The following is a 22,284-nucleotide window of genomic DNA, read 5'->3' as shown; positions in this document are numbered from 1 at the left end:
TAATTTATTCAAATGAAGTATCAGAATTTTTCCTTATTACTTTGATGTAAAGTAAATGGGTCATACTAAGAATGTTTTTCCGCTACATAACTTTGGTGTGTTTGCTTACGTGTTGGGACAGCTGCGGTTATGAAATATCCTTTTACGCCTTTGACCCCGCCAATTCATGTATTTGCATGTCTGTTTACCCGTTTATAGCGCTATTGATGTAAAGCTCATGTTTTAAAAATAAAGTCCACTTCGACAAAAGAGACATAAAAATCCAGCGAGCTAAACGGCAAGCAGTTCGTTCTAACCAAATTGTAGTCGCTTTATGTACTGAGGCAAGACCTAACCGTTAAACAATCCATGATTAATATTTAATCAATATCGAAAAAGTTGCATTCAAAGTAAAATTCACTCATCAGCGTGTTACTGAATAAACAAAGTTTCAGGTTGTTTTGTCTATTTTAGAACTCAATTAATAGGTTTTGTCTGGGTGTTTTTGTAAGCTGCTAATATTTGTATTTTGTCATGCCATGTTATCTATAAGAATATGTATTTTTGCGATAATGAAAACGAAACTATAAAATAGTACATTCGAAAATTGTAAAACACTGGAATTTTAATGGGCACATGTACACTGAAAAACAGAGACGCGTTTTTCTACAATATTCATCACAATTCTAAATGCACAATCGACCAGGCAGTTTAGACCAGTTCACAAAATCGTAACAACACCTACGGTGCGTGACTCTATCAATCACTATTCCGTGATCCGAAAACGAAAGATTACCGGCCTCGTTCTCGAGGAAGTCACGCAATTACTGTCACAAGGCTGTTGCATCAGTTTGCATTTTGGAACGGTACAACTCCGCTGTAAAAGTTAAAGCACTTTGAATTTCATGGAATTGCGGGGATCATTGATCAGTCCAGCTACATAACCGAAGTGAAGATTAACACGATGCAGAATTACAATTTTAACAGGCACATTGAAAAACAGAGACGCGTTTTTCTGCAACAGTCATCACAACTCTAAATACACATGCGACCAGGCAGTTCACAAAAGCGTCACAACACCTACGGGGCGTGACTCTATCAATCACTATTTCGTGATCCGAAAACGAAAGATTTCCGGCCTCGTTCTCGAGGAAGTCACGCAATTACTGTCAGGTCACAGAGCTGTTGCATCCCGGGTTGCATCAGTTTGCATTTTGGAACGGTACAACTCCGCTGTAAAAGCACTTTGAATTTCATGGAATCACAGAGATCATTGATCAGCCAAGCTACATAACCGAAGTAAAGATTAACACGATGCAGAACTACCGCGCAACCGTTTTGAGCGCCTGGAACAAACTTCGAAAAAGCGTTTACAAAACAGTGAACCCCATTTGGTACATGCTTTATTTGAAGGTTTTCCACGCTGGCAAGCGGACTAAGAGACATTTCGATCCATTGTTCACCGCCTATTTTAACCAAAGAAAGATCATTCAAGGCAAACTGGATCGCCTGAGCAACCATTCTTCCGCGGGTTATGCGATGGTGGCGATGATGAACTTTGCAGCCATATTATTGAAGATTTCCGTTGCAGTTGAATGTATCTATCACTTTAGACCTTATTACTGGATGATCCTGTACGGTATTGGAAGAGAAGCAACCACGATAGTTGCGGTTATGGGAGCTATTGTGAAGTTTATGGTGATTATGACTTTACGATTGACCTCAAGGATCTTTATGGGGTTTACAGCGATCGTTGTTTACTCGTTTTCCCTTCTGATCCCAAATGCATTACTAGCTTTAAATGGTGTTTTTCGCGTTTCAAAACTGCTTATTACACCAATTACAAGCCCGGCTGTCGTTTTAAGGAATGACTGGAAATCAATCTTGCAAATGTGCTTGTTGTGTTGTGTTATTGTCACGTTGATGTTGCTTTGGCGTCGTAGAGTGTCAACTAGAGTTGCCAGCACAAGTGGTACGTCTTCAACTGCGGGTGAGTACCAAAAATTGAATGGCTGGCTTAATTTGAGTGGATTAATCGATCGTTTGAGCAATCGGTTATCTGACTAGCAGACTAGTTGACCGAACGATTGTCTGACGGAACAATCCACAGGAATCTATCCGTTCCCATCAGTCAGTCAGTCAGTCAGTCATCCAGGCAGCCAGCCAGTCAGACAGCCATTCAGACAGTCAGTCAGACAGTCAAACAGTCAGTTCAGTCAGTCGGCCAGTCAGACAGTCATTCAGACAGTCAGTCAGACAGTCAGTTCAGTCAGACAGTCAGTCAGTCAGTTCAGTCAGACTGTCAGTCAGTCAGTCAGTCAGTCAGTTCAGTCAGACAGTCAGTCATCCAGTCAGACAGCCAGTCAGACAGTCATTCAGACAGTCAGTCAGACAGTCAAACAGTCAGTCAGTCAGTTCAGTCAGTTCAGCCAGTCAGCCAGTCAGACAGTTAGACAGTCAGACAGTCAGTCAGTTCAGTCAGACAGTCAGACAGTCAGACAGTCAGTCAGTCAGTTCAGTCAGACAGTCAGTCAGTCAGTTCAGTCAGACAGTCAGTCAGTCAGTCAGTGAGTTCAGCCAGACAATCAGTCAGACAGTCAGACAGTCATTCAGTCAGTCAGTCATTCAGTGACAGCAAATCAATCAATCAATCAATCAGTCAGTCAATCAATCCGTCTATTATTTAACCAGTACGTTGTTTTTAAATTCATTTACAAACTATCAAAATGAAATTTTGTCACCATCATGACTGAAATTAAGTATTCTCATTTTGTTTATGTTACGTACTTCCAGCAACAGCGGTCTTCCCAGACTCACCTCTGACACCTCTTAGCAGCGGCAGCCCGTCTATGCCTTACCGTTGGCAGTTCAAAGAGGCAGATTCTTATCAGTGGAGGAACTTCGGTCCTACTGATAATGTCACAATTGAAAAGCTCTACTGTGATGTAGAAAATCTTGGAGTTGGCCTATTCCTTAAAGACACTCGTTCTTCGAGCTCAAGGTAAGGATAACAAACGTCGGACTTCAAAAATTCGGAGGAAACTGGTATTTATAATACTAACAATCTACAGTCTACACCCCTTGGGGGTGGGGACTCTTATCTTTTATTTTATATGATTTCAGCAAAGAGGATCACTGCTGGCCTAAAATATGCGAAAAAAGATATGTCATCATGTTAGTTTAGGAGAAAACGACGATAGATCTCTCTGGTGAGTTAAGCCGCAGAGAAAGAACCTTGTGTGCGCTAATAACGCGTGTAAATATGCGCAACCGATACGGATGCGCAGAGCGATACTTGGAGATAACCCTCAATTCCGGAACTAAAGCATTTTCAATATAAATCAATCCTTTTTTCGCCTAACGTGCACCATCTATTAAGCCTATTGTTGTCATTTTCGTTCTCAGAGGCTTGAATGTATCAACAACAGTGACCGTTAACTTTGAACAGATGTCCATGCACTGGCTCGATACTTCTGCCCAGTTCTTGCTCCGCCGACTCTCAACGCCATCGTACATCCAAGAGCCTGGTAACGTGTTATCCACTAAATGGGTTTGGTACTGGAAAGACAATGATGGATGGAAGAAGTATGCTAAGACGAAAGTAAGTAATCTTTCTTCTTGGTTAAATTAGAGGCTATGACTATTCGAAGTTGAAGTTGAATGACGTCCATACGAAATTGCCATGAACATTATGCAAAAGAATGTGATCTTTTCCCTGTCAATTAGCTTTTTACCAAAAATAATCTATTTTCCCGTATTTCTTACTATACCACCCCCTGCGGTGGTCTATGGACACCATCTAGGGATTTAACAAGATACTTTTTATCATAGCGCCTTTAAATTTGATCTTCTTAATTATCTTTTTTATCATCTGGAATGTTTATCTCCCCTTCCCTCTTTTTCCTCCTCATATTCAATCCATATGTGTTTTATTTCGTTATCGCATGTCTATGTATGGCCTATTTTTTTAAGAATTCAAATATTTTTTAAGCTTATCGAACCTCTCGATCGATAACTCCAATCAAAAGTGGTTTCCCTTGGATTAGCTTCCCTCAGTCGAACTTTGCTATTTTTATCAAACAGGCAAATATGGAAGAAAGAGATTTTCCTATCGTATTGACGGCTCATTTTTTATCTTGTGTTTTAGCAATCGACTGGAACAAAGCAAGAGGATATAGAAGCTGCGTATCTTAATGAAGAGCGAATTTACTTCTTTCAAATCGGTCCTTCCAAGTACATTATCACATTCTACGAGACGTCGATGTACCAAAGGAATATGGATCCGAGTTACTTGACCATGAGAAGCGTCCGCAGAAGACCGCTGTTTGCTTCTCAGCCTGCATTGCAGACCTTACAGAGGTAGCCTAGGAGCCAGTAATTGTATAGTAACCATAGCAATCATGTGAATTGACTTGAATTGTGATATCATAATACAGTACCCAGTGAAGGATCTAGTGGAGCTTTAAAGGGCGGGGGAGGCAGGGTCAGTAACGGATAGGCCTGTTCTTTATCAAAAACAGAGGGGGCGCAGTAAAGGTAGACCTTTTCATGCTTCATGAAAGGGAAAAGAATGCCCGGCATTGATAAAATAACTCGTTCTATCTTTCCAGAACACTTTTCTAGCATTATGACTATTTCACTATATTGTTTAGTGAAAAATTGTGTCTTTTTTGCTTATAATTCGAGAATGAGCCGCCTTTGGAACAGAATAATACGCCAGGGGAGGTGGGGGTGAACAAGCCGGAATATTTCTAATTTCGTGACCCAGAAACGCGAACGCCGAAAACAATGCCTAAGCACATTTCTATTACAATTCTTATAATCTGTTTGTTTCTTTTAGCTGAATATGACGAAAAGCAGCATTTAAGTACTAAACGTTCTCAAGTTGCTGTTTTGTGTTCCTCATAGGCCAGAAGATCTGGCGTAAACGCTGTGACAAAATATGTTCTGATTGTTTTCGGCTGAAAAAACGAAAACGCTTCATTACGCAAACAGTAGACTAACACCAGTTCAGCTAGCCATTTTTTTTTTTATATATTTTAAAGTCGGTACGACACTGCCAAAAGTGGCTCGTGTCAAATATTTGCGAGAAATGTCTACCTTAGCAACCGTTTATGTACCTTTGTGCACGCTCTGTATTCAGGGCTCATGGCTCGTGTACGACGACCTGACTGACGTCACGTACGTGTACAACAATCAGGTAGGTATAAGGTAGGTTATCAGGATCAGTGAAACATAGGATCAGTAGGAACATCAGGCACTGCTATGTAGTGCTCCCCAGGCCTGAAAAAGGCTTCCCAGCTCCCCCTACGCCCTACCACATGCCTAGAATACACCAACATTGAACCAATGGCTGCGGCTGAAGCGAATTTCTTCTCTCTCTAACTATAAGCATTTCTGTTTCTATCATCATTCTATTTTAGTGATCTGACGGGTAGAGATATGGATTTTGAACGAATTGCTCTGGGATGCGGCAGTAGAGAATACCAAGCTGCGAGAAAACTGTTTCACGTAACAATTCCAGAGTCAAAGGCCAAGATACTAGCGGTCGAGAAAGTCAAAAACGAATTCCTACTTGAGAGATACAACAGGTATGTATGTATGGACAACAGAGGTTTGTGTTTATTTCTTATTGTAAAAGGCGTGGGAGATTCGAACCAAAAATTCCATGCTGGTGATTTAAGGCGATTCTTTGATTTTGCATTGCGCATTGTGCAAAATGTCACGCGTAATTAGCGTGCGAGACAGGATGTAGAGCGCACACATTGAGAAAATGGCAGCTTTCTATTTACGGCTTGGTCTCTTGTTTTTCTTAGCCTGACAGTAATCCTCTAAAATGAATATATAAAACTCTTTTTTGTGTAGAAAACAAATAATCAACAGATACGTGGCCAGTACTCGAGAAATAATAATCGTGGCCTCAGGATCACTGCATGAACAAGTTGAAAGAGTGGCGGTTGAAAACGCGTGATGTATCATGAAAAATATATTAAAATTGTTCCCTGAATTCCTTGCAGTGCCATTGCATTCCATTGTAAAGGCGTTATATTAAACGTTTTTCTTAGTCCCCATTTTTTCGACTTCTTGAAATCTGAAGTGAACGCTTCAAATAACTAGTAATAGTTCTCACTATAAAGCTGCCCCCGCCTTTTCATAATTTGTTAAACAGCAATAGTCTAAGTGTCTTTTTTCCGCCTTAAATTATTGATGCCGATGGACTACACAATTAGGCTTCTTTTTGTATTGTGCAATGTACGTGACTACATTGTTTGTTGCGGAATTTCTTGTTGTGTGACACCGTCGCATCCTAAAGGCCCGTTTACATTGGCGATTTTTGTCGCACAACTCAATGCAATTTATGTCGCGCCGAAGTTGCAGCAAAGTCATATCGCGGCGACTTCATGCAACTTTGCCGCGATATAGCGGCGATAAAATCACCATGAAATCGCCGCGAGTTTGCACGCGTGAAAACTAGCGGCGATAAAATCGCCGCGAGTCGCAGGAGTTTCGAACCTGTTCGAAACTTGATGCAACTTCGGCGCGACAAAAGTTGCGTTGAGTTGCGCGACAAAAATCGCCTGTGTAAACGGGCCTTTAAAAAATTCACACGCTCAAGTCGAATATATTACCTAGCGGAAATAACACATTGTTCGTGGTGACAACACGCAAGCTTATTCCCGGGCTTAACTTACAATAATTTCCAGGGCATAAAGCCTAACAATTCCACGAATAACAAAATATGGCAAAATCAGCGACTGAACGTCGTGAAAACAAGCGCGGGTCACAATAGAGACATGACCGACACCGGAAACCGCGCAAGAAAAACCTCTTGCACTCAGGGTAAATTACCTTGTAATGCATGACAAAATAGTCCATTTTACAGTTGCCTGCCAAGTGACCTGGCCTTTGAATGGTAGTGAGGCTAAGGGTGACCTTGCATTGATACAAACCTCCCGGCTTTATCATGTAAATGCAAACTAGTTAGCATTAAAACAGCATGATTTACACAACAAAAGCAGTGAGGTCTGTATCAAAACAAGGTCACCTCCAGCCTCACTTCCATTCAAAGGCGAGGTCACTAAGCAGACAACTGTAAAATGGTCTATTCACGCTTTTGTTTATTACTCGTCGTAAAATGTATGCAACTTTCCACTTGTTTTCACGACGTTCAGTCGCTGACTAAGATAAGAAACTCTTCCTCCCTGAATGATACGCCTGTTATGCTTTCCATGTCATTTTCGGTATCGCTTCAATTTCAGGTACATGTTTTAGCTATTTCTTCAAGCAACAGATGTTTGTTGTGATCACAGTGCGACGGCTGTTTTTATACTTCGCGGCACTGACTTCCGTTGCTCCTTAACGAGCGTCCCGGCAATCCTTTGCGAGCATTTGGGCAATCCTTTGCGAGCCGCTTTGACCAAAATCGAGATTTTTTCCGGTAACAATCACTGAATGCACTCATTTTCCCTACCTACGCGGGGACTTCTAAGGTGCCTCCTCGGGTTCCGGCCTCTGGGCCGGAACCCTGCGGGGGCAATAACGTTTCTGAAAGTTGATATTGTACGGAAGTGTGAAGAATATGCAAGATCCTCCCGCTCCTAAAACGAAATTGGGCACCTCAGGGGCGTAGCCAGGATTTTTCAAAGGCGGGGGGGGGGGGGGGGAGGGGGGATCACACTCACCATGTTACACCCATGGCCAGGGTACTTAACAGTTTATCACGTCGACAACCACCTTTTTTTTTGCTAGATGTAAAATTTTTTGTATGAGCAGTCAAAGTCAGGGTTTTCAATAACATTGTTTTAAAGAAATAGTATTGAAATGTTTAACTGGAGGACGTGAGCGGAAAGGTGCATGAGTACTGGAGGCACGAATTTCTAGGGGGGGGGGGGGGGGGGCAGGGGCATGCTCCTCGGAAATTTTTCAAATTGGCCTCTTCCCTGGACAGTAATTAGTTAACCAGGAAGGTCTTTATGGCATTAAAAACTGCTCACAGCAGTTGTCCGGTTTTTAGTATAGTAGATTCCAAAACCGTCAGACTCCAATTGGAAAGAGAGTGGGTTAATCCCGGATATGAAACTATTTAACATTAATTTAAATAGTCTTTGTCCAGTCCAGTTTAACGATCACAGAAAACACTGCTACACGTGAGTTAACCCTGCTCTGTTTTATCATCATCCCGTTTTCAGAAAGCGTGAGCAGATGAAAAAGAAGCTAAAAGCCAACAGCTATGACACAATGGAAAAGTTATTGTTTCATGGTACGACACCGGATGTTATTGACGCCATCTGCAAACAGAACTTTGATCACAGACTGCGAGGTAAAAACGGGACAGTGTATGGAGAAGGAAGCTACTTTGCTGTAAACGCCTCCTACAGTAACAAGTACAGCAGCAGTCAAAGTGAAGATAAAACGCGGTTCATGTTTCTGGCTAGTGTGCTAACTGGAGAATACAAGCTTGGAGGGCGTGCCCTTCGTCGACCTCCCCTGAAAGATCCAAGTAATCCTGCCAGTGATCTGTACGATTCGTGTGTTGACAAAGAAGAAGATCCGAAGATTTTTGTCATTTTTAATGACGAACAATGCTATCCTTTGTTTTTGATTAAGTATCGTTTACAATAACTATGAACATCTGGCTATCTTTAATAGAACACCAGTACCTTTCCCTCTTAACGGTGTCTCAAACAGTAAACAGAATTAGTATTCCGATTAGCTAAAAAAATGCAACCTGGGTATTTTTGCTACGCGTTACAATATTTTGTTGTTGTTGTTGTTGTTGTTGTTGTTGTTGTTGTAGTAGTAGCCCTAGGACTGAAGTTCAATCCACCGAACTGAAAAAGATGACAGCTGGAACATTTACCCATAATTCTTAGCGCATCAAAACCTAAAAAAACGTATGAGAAATGTCTAAAAAGTTTTTAAAAACCTAGCATACATAGTGTTGTTAGTACATGGACAAATGTTGCAAAAAAATGGCGTTCTATGTGTCATTTGGCTGTCTTAGGCACGCCAGGTATAATAATTAAATGTACAACCGCCAGTTAGCTACGCACGATTATTAAAGCAACAGTGCAACGATTACAGCAAATATGGATATTTCAAACTAAAGTTAAGCCTCCAATGCATGTGTACGCATTCAGTAAAATTATATTAAGTCTTTTCTAAAAGGTGGTCGTCAGGGCCATACAGGATTCCATTAGAAAGCCATGATTATAAGAAAAAAAATAACTGATCAAAATAACAATAAAACAAAGCAACTGTTTTGTTCCGAATATTGATTTTTACAATACGTTATGTTATGTCACGTTACGTTATCTAACTTCTGAACTCACATAGCTTCACCTTTCCCATACACGCTGGCTTGGGTTCGATTCCCGAACCCGGCGTCATATGTGAGTTGAGTTTGTTGTTGGTTCTCGTCCTTGCTCCAAGGGTTTTATCGGGTTCTCTTCTTTTCCTCCCTCCGCAGAAACCAACACTTCTAAATTCCACTATGTTATAATACGTTAGTTCATAGTTCATAGTAATTTTTCTTGGACAATTCTATCCAAGGGGGAAAGGCGCAATGAGGTTAACCCTATGTGAAGCACCAACCCGTGAAACAAGGTCAGACCACGACACCGGTAACTCCGTGCCCTACTCTTTGCGATGAGTGTGTGGGTTCTTTAAGACCTTTAACGTCACCTAGCCTGCTGGCCATTTAACACTAAAGATACAGGAGACGGTACCTACGGTTTATCGTCCTTATCCGAAAAGACTAGAACATCTAACCATTTGCAGTTGTCGTATTGCAAAGGCAGCACGTTCTCCTCAGTTATTTTAAGACCCTGAGTGGTGGTCCGGTCTGGGAGTCGAACCCGAGACCTCCCAACTGAGCTAACCGGTCGGCGGTTAAATCGCGTTACGTTAGGGACGGACCATTAATTTTTTGGAGGGGCCCGGGGGGGGGGGGGGGGATGAAATATTGAAAAAATTGTTTGCAGGGCCTGAAAAGACAAAATAAATTGTTAACAGACACGATATGTCCAAGAAAATAATGGTCCGTCCCTTACCTCACTTCAATAGTGCCCCATACATGGTGGCGCGGGTTCGATTTCCGGCTTCGGCGTCATATGTGTGTTGAGTTTATTGACGGTTTTCGTCCTTGTTCCGAGGGTTTTCTCCGGGTTCTCCGGTTTTCCTCCCTCCGCAAAAACCAACACTTCTAAATTCCAGTTTGATTGAGTTTGGTTGCATTGAGGGCTGAAAACCAATTTTCCACCTTTTTCGCCTCTCTTGGAGGCGGGGTCAAGATGTCCTCCTACGTAAAGACGTAACTGATCTACAAATCATATTCAGGTAAGGACAGTTCTTAGCCTTAATGTACTGTTTCCACATTTGAAATAGTAATGTCAAGACGGATGGTAGAGGAGGGGTTGGGGCATTCACCTTACTACATGTGAAATGACTGGATAAAACCTGGTTTAAACTTGTGACGCAAGCACAAGCGAAATCACGCAAAAACAGCCTGACGCAAAAAGGACAAGGACCCTTCAGCTTCTGCTTGCCGCAAGCACAAGCGCAGGCATCAAAATGCAATGCTCTTGTGCTTTTGCTTGCGTCGAAGCCGTTTTCAAGGTGAAATAAGAGCAGTTATCCTTGCGCTTGTGCTTTTCGTCGCTACTAAAAACCAGGCTTAAAGAAGCAAGTATCCCAAAAATTGTATCGTCATCTCAGCCTTGAGTGCCTAGTCCCGGCGTTGACTTTTATCTAGTGGAGCGAGAAACCGCTGGTCAATACTAAGATCGCAGCCAGTTTTGCGTGACAATTTGATTGGCCCCTTTGCATGTGCGCAATGAAAAGCACCTTTCCCCCCAGAAGTGAGCACATTAAAAATGATTTATTGAGCTGATAGACAGATGTAATGTTCAAAATAGATATACATGTAATGCAGCCTGCGAAGGCAGGTCTTTCGCTCGTCTCTAAAACAATGGGCGAAAACTGGCTGTGTCGAGACGTTGAACAAAATTGAGCGTTATAAGCTATACCTACTGTTCTGTACAATTCAATGCAACAGCAACAACAACAAGCGATATAAATTATTTTGGTGCTATCAAAAGTGCAAGTTTTCTAAATTAAAATAATGATTCTTAGTAAATCTTCGTTTTTCAGTTTCCATTTAAGTAATAGTTCAACCTGGGAAAATGAAGTGTAGTCTTGTTTTTTACCCAATCACAAGCAAACTTGAAAGAAAAGCTAAGTCCAGTTACGACTCAGAGTCCTTGAGTTTCGCGCCCTTTTCTTTTTTTTTGTTTGTTTTTGTCAAACTTGAGTTTCTGATTGGTTTACTGCCTTTTAACCCTTTATCTATGATTGGCCAGATGACACTCGTTAGGAAATTGCGGTATCCTTTCTTCAAAAAAGGAAAACAAAATATTTGTATATATGTCTGAATTTATCAAAACCAGGTCAAGGAAATTTTCACTGTTTTGAGCGCAAATCGCTGTAAGCGCGTTTTTTTCTCGCCAGAAACTATCTCCAAACTCGATGATATAAAAACTAAAGGGAATGTCAGTCTTTTTTTCTCTTCTCCTCTCTCTTCTCTACCTTTCAGCGCTGTATTTCGTTTTTTTTTTCCTTTCTTGTGGCGTTTTAAGCCCATTCGCGCAGTAACTACTTGTTGAAGAATACTGATGTCACTTTTCTTTGACCCGGTTTTGATAAATTCAGACATATATACTCTACATAATTTTGCAGACTCGGCCGTGGAAACGATACTTAATCAAATACAAAGGATAACATTGTTCGTCATTAAAAATGACAAAAATCTTTGGATCTTGTTCGTTGTCAACGCACGAGTTGTACAGATCACTGGCAGGTTATTTGGATCTTTCAGGGGGAGGTCGACGAAGGTCACGCCCTCCAAGCCTGTATTCTCCAGTTAGCACACTAGCCAGAAACATGAACCGCGTTTTATCTTCACTTTGACTGGTGCTGTAGTTGTTACTGTATGAGGCGTTCACAGCAAAGTAGCTTCCTTCTCCATAGCGTGTTCCGTTTTTCCCTCGCATTCTGTGATCAAAGTTCTGTTTGCAAATGGCATCGATAACATCCGGTGTCGTACCATGGAACAGTAACTTTTCGATTTCGTCATCGTTGGAGACGTTCAGTTTCTTTTTTATCTGCTCGCGCTTTCTAAATACGGAATAATTATAAAAAAAATAGAGCTAACTCACTTATGGCAGTGTTGTCAGTGATGGTTAAACTAGGGAGACAAAATTAGTGGAGCGTCAGAGACGCTTCTCGAGAAATCTCGTCAGTATTAAAGGGACTATGTCATGGATTTTATCAGAATTTTAAACAGCCAAAATTATATTTGTGTCGCTTGAAACTGTTAAGTGGCAGTTTCTCTTAAAGCGGTCCATCGAATTTCGGGTCGGGAAAAAGTTTTCCCTCAAACTTTGCCCAGTGAACTATCTTAGGTTGTAAGTAAATGCAACGGCTTTAGTTTCTGGAAATACGTTAAAATATATATTTTTAGAGCTCTCAACACTGAAGGCTGCAAAAGGCCTAATTTTGAGCTTGACCAGAACAAGAAATTTCATAAGTTGACGAGCTCGCCGCTCAAAAACAACCAAACGCACCAAACTATTATTATTATTCTTTAATTAAGTGGTCCTTCAAAGGTTAGAAACGCATGTTACTTTTGATACATTTTGATTTACGGGTCCGTGAAAATTTAAATATCAGCAACCGTTAGATCGCTTTTTGTAAACATGCAAAAGTATGGTGTCTTCGCCGGCCTTTATTTCACGAGTCCAGACCAGACCATTCTAAATTCTAACTGAATCCTACTAAACAGATGTTAGGAAGCATAGAAATATAAAAATACCTTGCACTTTTTATCTTCCTTTGTCACAGCGACTTCGAAAATTTCGTGCTTATGCGAGTAAGTAAGCTCATTTGCATAATGTGTATGAAATACTCGCATAAGCACGAAATATAGCTGTAGCTTGATTTCTATCCACAAATCAAGGTTATATCTTCCTTTAGATGTTCAAAGATATTGTTTTTTATGGGTTAGGTTGCCTTCTACTAATTTCAGAACCTCCGTGACATAGTCCCTTTAAGGTCATTCCATCATGATAGATCTGAGCTTTGTTCAAACTTTGCCTATTGGTTGCTCATCTTAAGGATAATAAAATTTTGATATGAAAAAGAAGAGGTCCCGTTTTGAAACAGGAGGACCTATGATTCGCTAAGGAATATATATGTTACGATAAAGGCACGCATCTTCAATCGCCACTGATTAGACGTTTTCCTAGTATGCAGTGTTCGAGGTCACAATTATTTTTCACAAGTTCTGCTAAGTTAACGTTTCGTTGATTATTTGTTGTTCTACGTACAATAGAAATTCGTCTAAATTGATTTTTATAGAAAGAAGGTGATTGATAAATTTAGAAAGAAAAAAAAACATAGATCTCGCGTGCCAAGCTGCAAAGAAAAAAATTAAGCACTTTTAGCTCTTATACTTCGACAGGTCAGTATTACAAATCTTTATCAGTTGATGCTACAATAATGGTATCGAGTTTATGCCAAATGATTGGTGAATACGTTTTGGTTATTTAATTGACGTCATTGGTTACCAAAGCAATAGTATGACCTGATAAATACACCCTTTAGGTTTTAAGTGCTTATAACTCCAAAACGAGCCCGATGACACCATTTTTTATCATTGAACATTGATCAGCATGTTAAGATACAACTTTCTGCAAAGTTAAAAAATTCTACGGAGCCATTATAGCGCCACCTTAAATTTTCAAACATTTAAGGTGGCTCTAAAACGGCTTCGAAGAATTTTTTAACTTTGCAGAAAGTTATATCTTAACATGCTGATCAATGTTCAATAATAAAAAATGGTGTCATCGGGCTCGTTTTGGAGTTATAAGCACTTAAAGCCAAAATAAAAGGTGTTTTTTACAGGGCATACTGTTGCTTTGGTAACCGATGACGTCAACAAAATAACCAAAACGTATTTACCAGTCATTTGACATTTATTTGATACCATTATTGTAGAAGTAACTTATAAAAAATTGTTGTACTGACCCGTCAAAGTATAAAAGCGTGAAAGTGCTGAAAACCAATACCAACCACCTTAACGTGTGCGGGCAAATTTCGCGTTACATTATGCGCAGTCAGGTTGCGCAGTGCAATATTTAAGATCACCTTAAATCATCAATGAACATTTAGGTTCGAATCTCAATGCCTTCTATGCGAGAAATGGAAAGATGGTGCGAAACAAGAGGACATTTTTTGCCACTCGTCTACAAGATGTCTCCGTACACAGTTTTCTTTCTACCCCATCATTTACGCAACAAGAAATACAAACCACTGTTGTCCATACATGCATTTACCTGTTGTATCTCTCAAGTAGGAAATCATTCTTGATTTTCTCGACCACCAGTATCTTGGCCCCGTATTTCGCAATTGTTTCTTAAAAACGTTTGCTCGCATCTTGGAATTCTTGACTGTCACATCCCAGAGCAATTCGTTCAAAATCCATATCTCTACCCGCCAGATCGCTAAAATAGAATAAGGAAAGGAAACAGCAATGTTTATAGTTAAAGAAGAAATTCGCATCAGCAGTGTTGGATAAAGAGCAGAAATGCGCATTCGCAGTGTTGGCAGCGGGGGAACTATTCAGTGGTGCCAGGTTACAGAGCGTGCGCAAAAGGCACAGAAACGGTTGCTAAGGAAGACGCTTCTTGGGCCGCCAACTTTCTCGAACCCAGAATTTATCCAAAAGCTCTGCCAAACTGTGCTTCTGCTTTTTAAACTTTGAGCGAAATCCAAGTATTTAGGCCGTAACTGGCACGATTTCTATGCTTATAAAGTACGAAGAGATAACTCCCTACGAAAAGAATTATTAAAGAAAACAATACATGCCTTTTAGAGTAGCGCGTTAAGTTAAACTATTGTTGTTTATAAAATCAATTCCCGAATAAGGTTTTTTTTTTTAATAATAATTTTTTTAATAATAATTCTTGATGGCTTGTTCAGAGTTTTAAAACTACTTTTCATGATATTCAGCTAAAATGAAACAAACAGACTTTTAAAAGTAATTGTAATAGAAAAATGTAGACATTCTCTTCGGCGTTTCTGGCCTTCAAAGATAACAAGGGAACTTAAAAATATGGCATATATACATACTTGAAGTCAATTCACATAGTCACTACACAGTTACTGGCCAACTAGGCTACCTCTGTATGGTCTGCGGTACAGGCTGAGATGCAAACAGCGGTCTTCTTCGGACGCTTCTTGTGGTTAAGTAACGTTGATCCATATTCCTTTGGTACATCGACGTCTCGTGGCGGAATGTGATAGTGTATTTTGAAGTACCGATTTGAAAGAAGTAAATTCGTTCTTCATTAAGATACGCAGCTTCGATGTCCTCTTGCTTTGTTCCTGTTGATTTCTAAAACACAAGATAAAAAAAACGCCGTCGATACGATGGGAAAATCTCTACCTCCCATTTCTCCCGTTAGACAAAAATGGTGTGACTTTTATAAAAATGAGGCACCGGCTCAACTGACAGTTTCAAGTTCTAAAGTTGTGTACAAAATGTATAAAAGGCGACAGGAGGAAAATGGAAAAGCAGAATAGGGAAGGAAGAAAGAGCCAGTTAAATGCTTTTGTTAATCTCTCGATAACCTCATTCCAGGGTACTATAACTCCTTAAACTCCGAAAATGTGAACACTTCACAACATGAATTACTCCCGCCAGTCCCGATTTTTCGAACTTTCAAAGGAAACAAAATTATCTAGAAATCGACTCTTTGAATCAAATCCGAGAAAACTACTTTTGGTTGGAGTTATCGGGAGGTTTTAAAAGAGTGGGTGGAAATATGGGGATTCCACAGTATTTATAAGCAGACAACAACCTTAAAAATAAGAACTTCAGGATAGCGAATGAAATTACAGCGATGCTTTTAAATTTCGTATAATTCTTTCGCAAAAGAGGCCATACATAGACACGTAATAACTGAGAAAAAACATACACATTGATTGAATATTTGAGGAATAAAAAAAGGGGGACCGAGATCAACATTCTAGACGATGAAAGGATAATTTAGGTGATCAAAAGGTGCTATGATAAAAAGGATTCCGTAAATCCCTAGATGATGTCCATAGATAGGTGCAGGGGGTGGCATAGGAAGAGATAAGGAAAAAATCAATCATTTTTTTAAGCGATGACGAAGTCATTCCTTTGGATCTTTTTACGGGTACCCCAACCAAGGAACACTGGGAACAAGAGACATGGATGGGAACTAGCTACAGAAATAAATGAGACGTGACAGAGATCAAGTTTAACACAACAAGAAATCGCCGCGAAGGACACAAAGCAAAATACTCCTGAGAAGTTAGAAAGGACTTATACAAAAATATAAACGAAAGAGACAAACTATATGTGATGATTATTTGGTAAACAGACATTTCTGCAATTGGCCTGAGTAAACAACTACGAGACCGCGTTTGACCTTGGTCGCTTGAGAAGTATCATGTATCGTATATCAGGCTTATACCAGATGTTACACTAAGCTAAGATAACGCAACATTTGTTGAAAATCATTCAATATAAAAGTTGCATAAATTCTACTTTTATTACTGACAATACATTTTTTTTTTTTTTGACAAATTTCCTGTTTATTATTTAAGACCCCCTTAGGAGTTGGGAATCGTCATTGCTTCTGCATGCATTGCGTGCCATTTATTTTATAATGGTTATGGCAAGAAAAGAAGCGAATTATCAATTCCGTATAGGCTGTGATGCAAAAACTTCTAATAGTTTAGTCTCGATCTGAAAAAAATTAACAAAGATTACTTACTTTCGTCTTAGCATACTTCTTCCATCCATCATTGCCCTTCCAGTACCAAACCCATTTAGTGGCTAACGTGTTACCAGGCTCTTGGATGTATGATGGTGTTGAGAGTCGGCGGAGTAAGAACTGGGCAGAAGTATCGAGCTGCATGGACATCTGTTCAAAGTTAACGGTCACTGTTGTTGATGATGCATCCAAGCCTCTGAGAACGAAAATGACAATAAGCTTAAAAGATTGTGCAGCTGAAGGCGATAAAGGGTTTATTCTGATTTAACATACTTAAGTTCCGCAATTTATAGTGATCTCTACAGGACAGGCCACACGGATGCCGGGCGCGAAATGTTGCGCAATAGACCATATTCGTATTCTCGGTATTGGACAGGAACTAGCTTGCAACGGAGGCCAATAAATGCATTCTCGTCCCCATTCCCTTCTCTTAGCCGGCTTGGCACAAGAAAACGAAGGGCTCTGGGTACATAGGATTTTTTAATTAATTCGAATTTTGTTTATTGGCTGTTTGGAACAAAGAATTCCTAAACGGAAGTCAAAAACGTAACGACTCTCTCATACATGTACATTCTTTTGAAACATCATGACTGCATACATGAAGACTAGAATCTAGGACTGGAAATTGTCCCCAGAGCCCTTTGTTTTCTCGTGCCAAGGCCCAGCCGGCTAAGAGAAAGGAAAGGGATGTGGGGACGAGAATGAGGCTAATCTGGAGTAATCTTTTCAAATGAAAATGACATGAAGCTATTTTTAATGATATTCCCTCGCATTAGCCTCCATTGCAAGCTAGTTACAGTCCAATACCGAGAATACGAATATGGTGTATTATATCTATGCCTATTCTCGTGACAGTTTCAAGTTTTTTTTTTATTTTCATGTGCAAATGCACTATCCTTCAGTAGTCTGAAGATGAAATAGAATTATATCGAAATATCTTTATTGTACCAACCATTCCTTGCATTTCAATTTGTTGCGTGTATTATAGACAAAATGCATTTACTCTGTATTACATTTATCCTCTATCTTTTAAAACTATTAGCGGGTAATTGATTATAACAAATATTAAAGGAAAATTTTAAATAAAGCAAAACCCGTGGAAGATTTATCATTACTATGGCCAATAAGAAACCTTTTCATAACTATAACAAAATTCTTGAATCTATTTGTTTTTTAGCATGCCCCTATTTTCACCAAAATTTAGCGTAGGCAGCTTACATGCAAGTTTCCAATAACAATATTCCTGTGCTCCGCATGTGTGCGCTATTTATTTGGTTCTTTAATGTGACAAGCTACTCCTTAATTGATATTCCTAAAACCTTCAGTCTCAAAAATTGCTTTTTTGTCATAATAATGATAACAAACTTTGTTATTGATTACTCTGCAATAGGCGATTTGCATGATGGCGTCATTGACTAAATGCACAACTACCAGAATCCTTCACTTTTTCTTTTTATCATTCTTATAGGAGAAATTGTTTTTCGAACCCCACTGGAGATGCAAAATTTAAATAATAGTAGTCAAATGACGGCATCGTGCAGAAGTACTATTGAGCATTTAAGCTGCACACGCTCCAATTTGGTAAAAAAAACAGGGCTTGTCGTAAAAAATAAATAAGATCTTAGAATTTTGTTATACGTGAAGTTATGATTTAATGTTTTACCAAGTGTGAAGTTCCAGAAAATATTCATACTTCCACCACAGAGAGGTTGGAAATTTAAGGGAAGAAGGGGATCTCAAAGATCAAAACATTTAAAGCAATGTATGAAGCTAAATTGAAATTTTCAGACAGAAGGGGAGTCGTGGATATGGATATTTTCCTGGAACCACAAATTGACTACTGAGGTGTAGAGAATAAGGGTTATTGCTTTTTGGTCACTCATAAGCTAAATTAAATCCTCAAGCTGAAAGCCCATTCAACCAGCATTTCCTTTTCTAAAAGAATATGGCTTTTATGCTTGAGCAGGCACACAAGTCAAGCTCCTTAACAGTTACATTTATTCTCCTAGATTCAATGAACCTGAAAACAAAATTGTTAGGCAAAAAAAAAAAAATTTAGCTGGACCAGGTGTACAAAGTACTGACTGCAAATGCCAGTTGTCACCATAAAAGGTAAACCCTCCTTTTTTATTTTTTCTAACAAAAATCATGTACTCTATCAACTGTTTTGTTAGAAGAATAGTTGCAGTATGTAGTCTGAATTTTTTTTTTTGGTTTAAAAATTTTAATCTAACCAGTATAACATTAATTGCCTTTGTTGAGTATGCATGATTACTGATCATTATTGATAAATTTGAAATCTGAAAGAGTTTGGGGTGTTTATTCAGTGACATGTTAAGAATTTTTTTTATAACATTTAGGTACTTTAACCACAGATGTTTCCATAAATTATATAATCCACACCCACTATTTTTGACATAAAATATTATGTTGTGCAAAAAGGTTCAGATGAAACATGTACTTTTTCCATAAGCTGCACCCTACAAAAGTCCTTCTCCTTCCAATTTTTGTTTGGAATAGTTTATTGCAAACACCCATACATCTTTTGAATAGTTTAGTGTTGATTTAATCTCAGAATATTTCTCTTGGCCATGTCTGAACAATACTAATTTTTTTGTATTATTATTTTGTAGCTGCTATGGGTATCCATTTTCAGACAAAGCAAGGGCAAAGTGTCATTAATTTAAGAAATGCAGTCAACTCTCTTGAGAGAGCAGAAGGTCCGAAGCCATCTAAATATGGTAAATGTTATTTACTATCAACAGTTTTCTAGAATTTTGTACTGTTAAATGCAATGAATAAGGGTATGTGAATAATTTAACCATTCAGAGTTGTAGGTTCCTACATGAAAGCACAAGAAGATCAAAATCATAGATCTGTGTATTTTGGTTACTTAAAAAACACATTGTAACAGGGTTGGAAATTAGCGCTCGCCCACTCGCCCAGGCGAGTGTGAAAACAGTCGGGCGAGTACAAATCACAGATCACTCGCCCGTTTTGGCGAGTATGATTTTCAATAAATTATTCAAAATAAGGGTTACCTTTTACTTTCCACTTTAAAATAATCTACACTATCTACAAGCCGATAGCTTTCCAACATTTTGAAATCTCCAACAAGGCAGACAAGGCTGTGTTTGCGTTCGTAAACAGTCAAAAATGGCTTCCGTTTGGTGATTATTACATGATGGACGTGCTTGTAGAAAGTAATACCTCTGGTCATAAATAAACTGACTCATCCACCGAGCCGCGAAACAAGGCAAGATGGCTATTTTCCCGCCTCTGTTTCTGTACAGTTTCAACACAAACTACAGGAATTTAGGAATACGTATCAAATAAAACTGCATTTCAACTTTTGAAGTAAGTGTGCTCGTGTTTTTATCGTGGAGTAAGGTCAATTTTTGTCGATTTTTCGTCGAAGAAATAAATTTCAGTCTGTATCGCGATCGACCACCACGGTAGCAAAGCGTGATAGAACATGATTAAAAATTTAAGTTGTACATTTTATAAGTGGGCGGAGGGGGGCTAAATTTTCTCTTTAGGATCCTGGGCGAGTGAAAACTGATCTGGGCGAGTGCAATTTGAAGGTCACTCGCCCAGATGGCGAGTGCTCCGAAATTTTAGTTTCCAACCCTGTTGTAATTGTTCTTATTCTAGCTGCTAATGCGCATGATATTTTGTGTGTATTCATATTCAAAATACATGCATGACTTGTACAATGATTCATATGCATTCTGAATAGTTATAACTGTTTATTGTTTCTAAATGGATTCTTAAACCTTTCTGCTTATACATGTAATAGACTTTAAGATGGAGTGGTCTTTACTTTGGTATCACATTTTATTGACAATTTGTGACTAAAGTGTTATCAATGATAAATAATTTTCTTTAATGTATTTTTCTTACACAGAAAAGAGGTAGAGAGTGAAAGCTTCTAGAGCAGTTCACATCTCAACTGTAGATGAAAAAGATAAGTACTGGCAATTCATGACTGTGGACTTTATGTTGTCTGAGTATGCCATGACAGAGATAGAAGAGGAGGGTGAAAACAGAGTTGGCTATGAAAGCCCAGACCTCGAAAGACCTACAAGAAGAAGGTCTTTCGCAACAGCACACTTCAATTCAGTGGCGCAGTCCTGCTTGAATGCAGGCTATGCACACCCTTGACCGAAAGGCAGAACACAGAAGGAGTGCAAAAAGCATGAACATGTTGGTGGAAAGGTGCCAAACAGGCATAATCTTGAGCCCCGCCTGCACCTAAAGATGCCATTCCCTTTGCCCTAGCATAACTGGTGCGTTCTGCCCTTCTTTTTTCTTTTTTCATTCCTTTCAGGTGAGAGTCCCCCCAGGGAGAGGGCTGTCAGCCAACATTGGCTTTTTCTCAATTTTTTGAAGTTCATCATTTGTAATCTGTCATTATAATCTTTTCAATCCAAGCAATCTTAACCACCCTTACTTTGGTTATCCTTGCTCTTGGTTTGAAGGCATTAAAGGAGTTTTATTTCTTTTTCTCTATCCTTACCTTGAAGGACGGCTGTCTTTAAGGACTATGTTGACTTGCAGATTTTCTACATCACAGTAAAGCTTTTCAATAGCAACATTATCAGTAGGACCAAAGTTACTCCACTGATAGGAATCTGCCTCTTTGAACTGCCAATGGTAAGGCATGGACCCGGGCAAAGTTGGGCTGCTGCTGTTAAGAGGTGTTGTCAAATGTGAGTCTGGGAAGTCCGCTGTTGCTGGAAGTAACATAAACAAATTGAGAATAATTATTTCAGTCATGATGGTGACAAAATTTACTTTTAATAACCTGTGAATGAATTTAAAATACACTGTACTAGTAAAATAATGTACAGACTGATTGTTTCATTTATTTTATTTATTAGTGTTTTAGAAAATAATTACATTTATTATTAATTATATATATTAGTCTTAACTAACCTATTTTTTAAATAGTATGTAAGTGCATTGAGTTTTTTATATGCGCCCAAAAAACTTTATTATTATTATTATTGATTGACTGATTGATTGATTAATTGATTGAATGGCTGTTATTGACTGACTATCTCCCTAACAAATGGGAACGGATAGATCCCTGTGGATGGATCCGTCTGACTATCGCTCGGTCTGTTAGTCATACTAGCTAGGCAGGAAGTCTGTTAGTCAGAAAGTCAATTTCTCAAAGGATAGATTAATCTACTCCAATAAAGTCAGGCAAAATATATTTTTGGACATACCGTTATTTGATGATGCGTCATTAGAGCTGGAAACTCAACGACGCCAAAGCAGCATCAACAGACGTGGCTATATTAATGGCCACACAAGGTGCACGTGACAATCCCACTGCCTGCCTTTAAAACGTAAGTGCAAGTGAAGCGATCTTTTGCAGCAATCGCATAACTATTCTCAAATTTTAACGACTACCGTATTTATTCGATTAAGC

At 39.2% G+C, this 22,284-nt stretch overlaps 2 protein-coding genes and 1 pseudogene across 5 annotated transcripts in view; 1 reads left to right on the top strand and 2 right to left on the bottom strand.

The window, feature by feature from the left end:
• LOC144642613 (protein mono-ADP-ribosyltransferase TIPARP-like) overlaps positions 1–22,284 on the bottom strand; it is a 132,064-nt gene that overhangs the window by 107,540 nt on the left and 2,240 nt on the right. The window lies entirely within an intron of this gene.
• LOC144642564 (protein mono-ADP-ribosyltransferase TIPARP-like) overlaps positions 1,102–22,284 on the top strand; it is a 33,173-nt gene continuing 11,990 nt past the window's right edge. The window contains exons 1-6 of one of the 3 annotated variants that reach the window (XM_078501552.1): positions 1,102–1,969; positions 2,773–2,980; positions 3,385–3,580; positions 4,127–4,338; positions 5,403–5,570; positions 8,169–9,205. In XM_078501552.1, coding sequence (XP_078357678.1) covers positions 1,294–1,969; positions 2,773–2,980; positions 3,385–3,580; positions 4,127–4,338; positions 5,403–5,570; positions 8,169–8,601 — 1,893 coding nt within the window. In that variant the 5' untranslated portion in view covers positions 1,102–1,293 and the 3' untranslated portion in view covers positions 8,602–9,205. Of the gene's footprint in view, positions 1,970–2,772; positions 2,981–3,384; positions 3,581–4,126; positions 4,339–5,402; positions 5,571–8,168; positions 9,206–22,284 lie in introns of those variants that run through there. The other 2 variants (XM_078501543.1, XM_078501560.1) reach the window with 2 other exon arrangements.
• Positions 11,698–21,808, bottom strand: LOC144642936 (protein mono-ADP-ribosyltransferase TIPARP-like; annotated as a pseudogene). Its single transcript, XR_013568815.1, has 5 exons — positions 21,364–21,808; positions 16,845–17,040; positions 15,219–15,433; positions 14,373–14,540; positions 11,698–12,153 (listed from the first exon to the last, which is right to left on the bottom strand). The product of XR_013568815.1 is annotated as a protein mono-ADP-ribosyltransferase TIPARP-like (transcript).

This window comes from Oculina patagonica, chromosome 1, assembly GCF_052425735.1.
Source record: "Oculina patagonica isolate OP01 chromosome 1, crgOcupat, whole genome shotgun sequence".
NCBI lineage: Eukaryota > Metazoa > Cnidaria > Anthozoa > Scleractinia > Oculinidae > Oculina > Oculina patagonica.
This window is presented reverse-complemented; position numbering and strand designations above follow the sequence as displayed.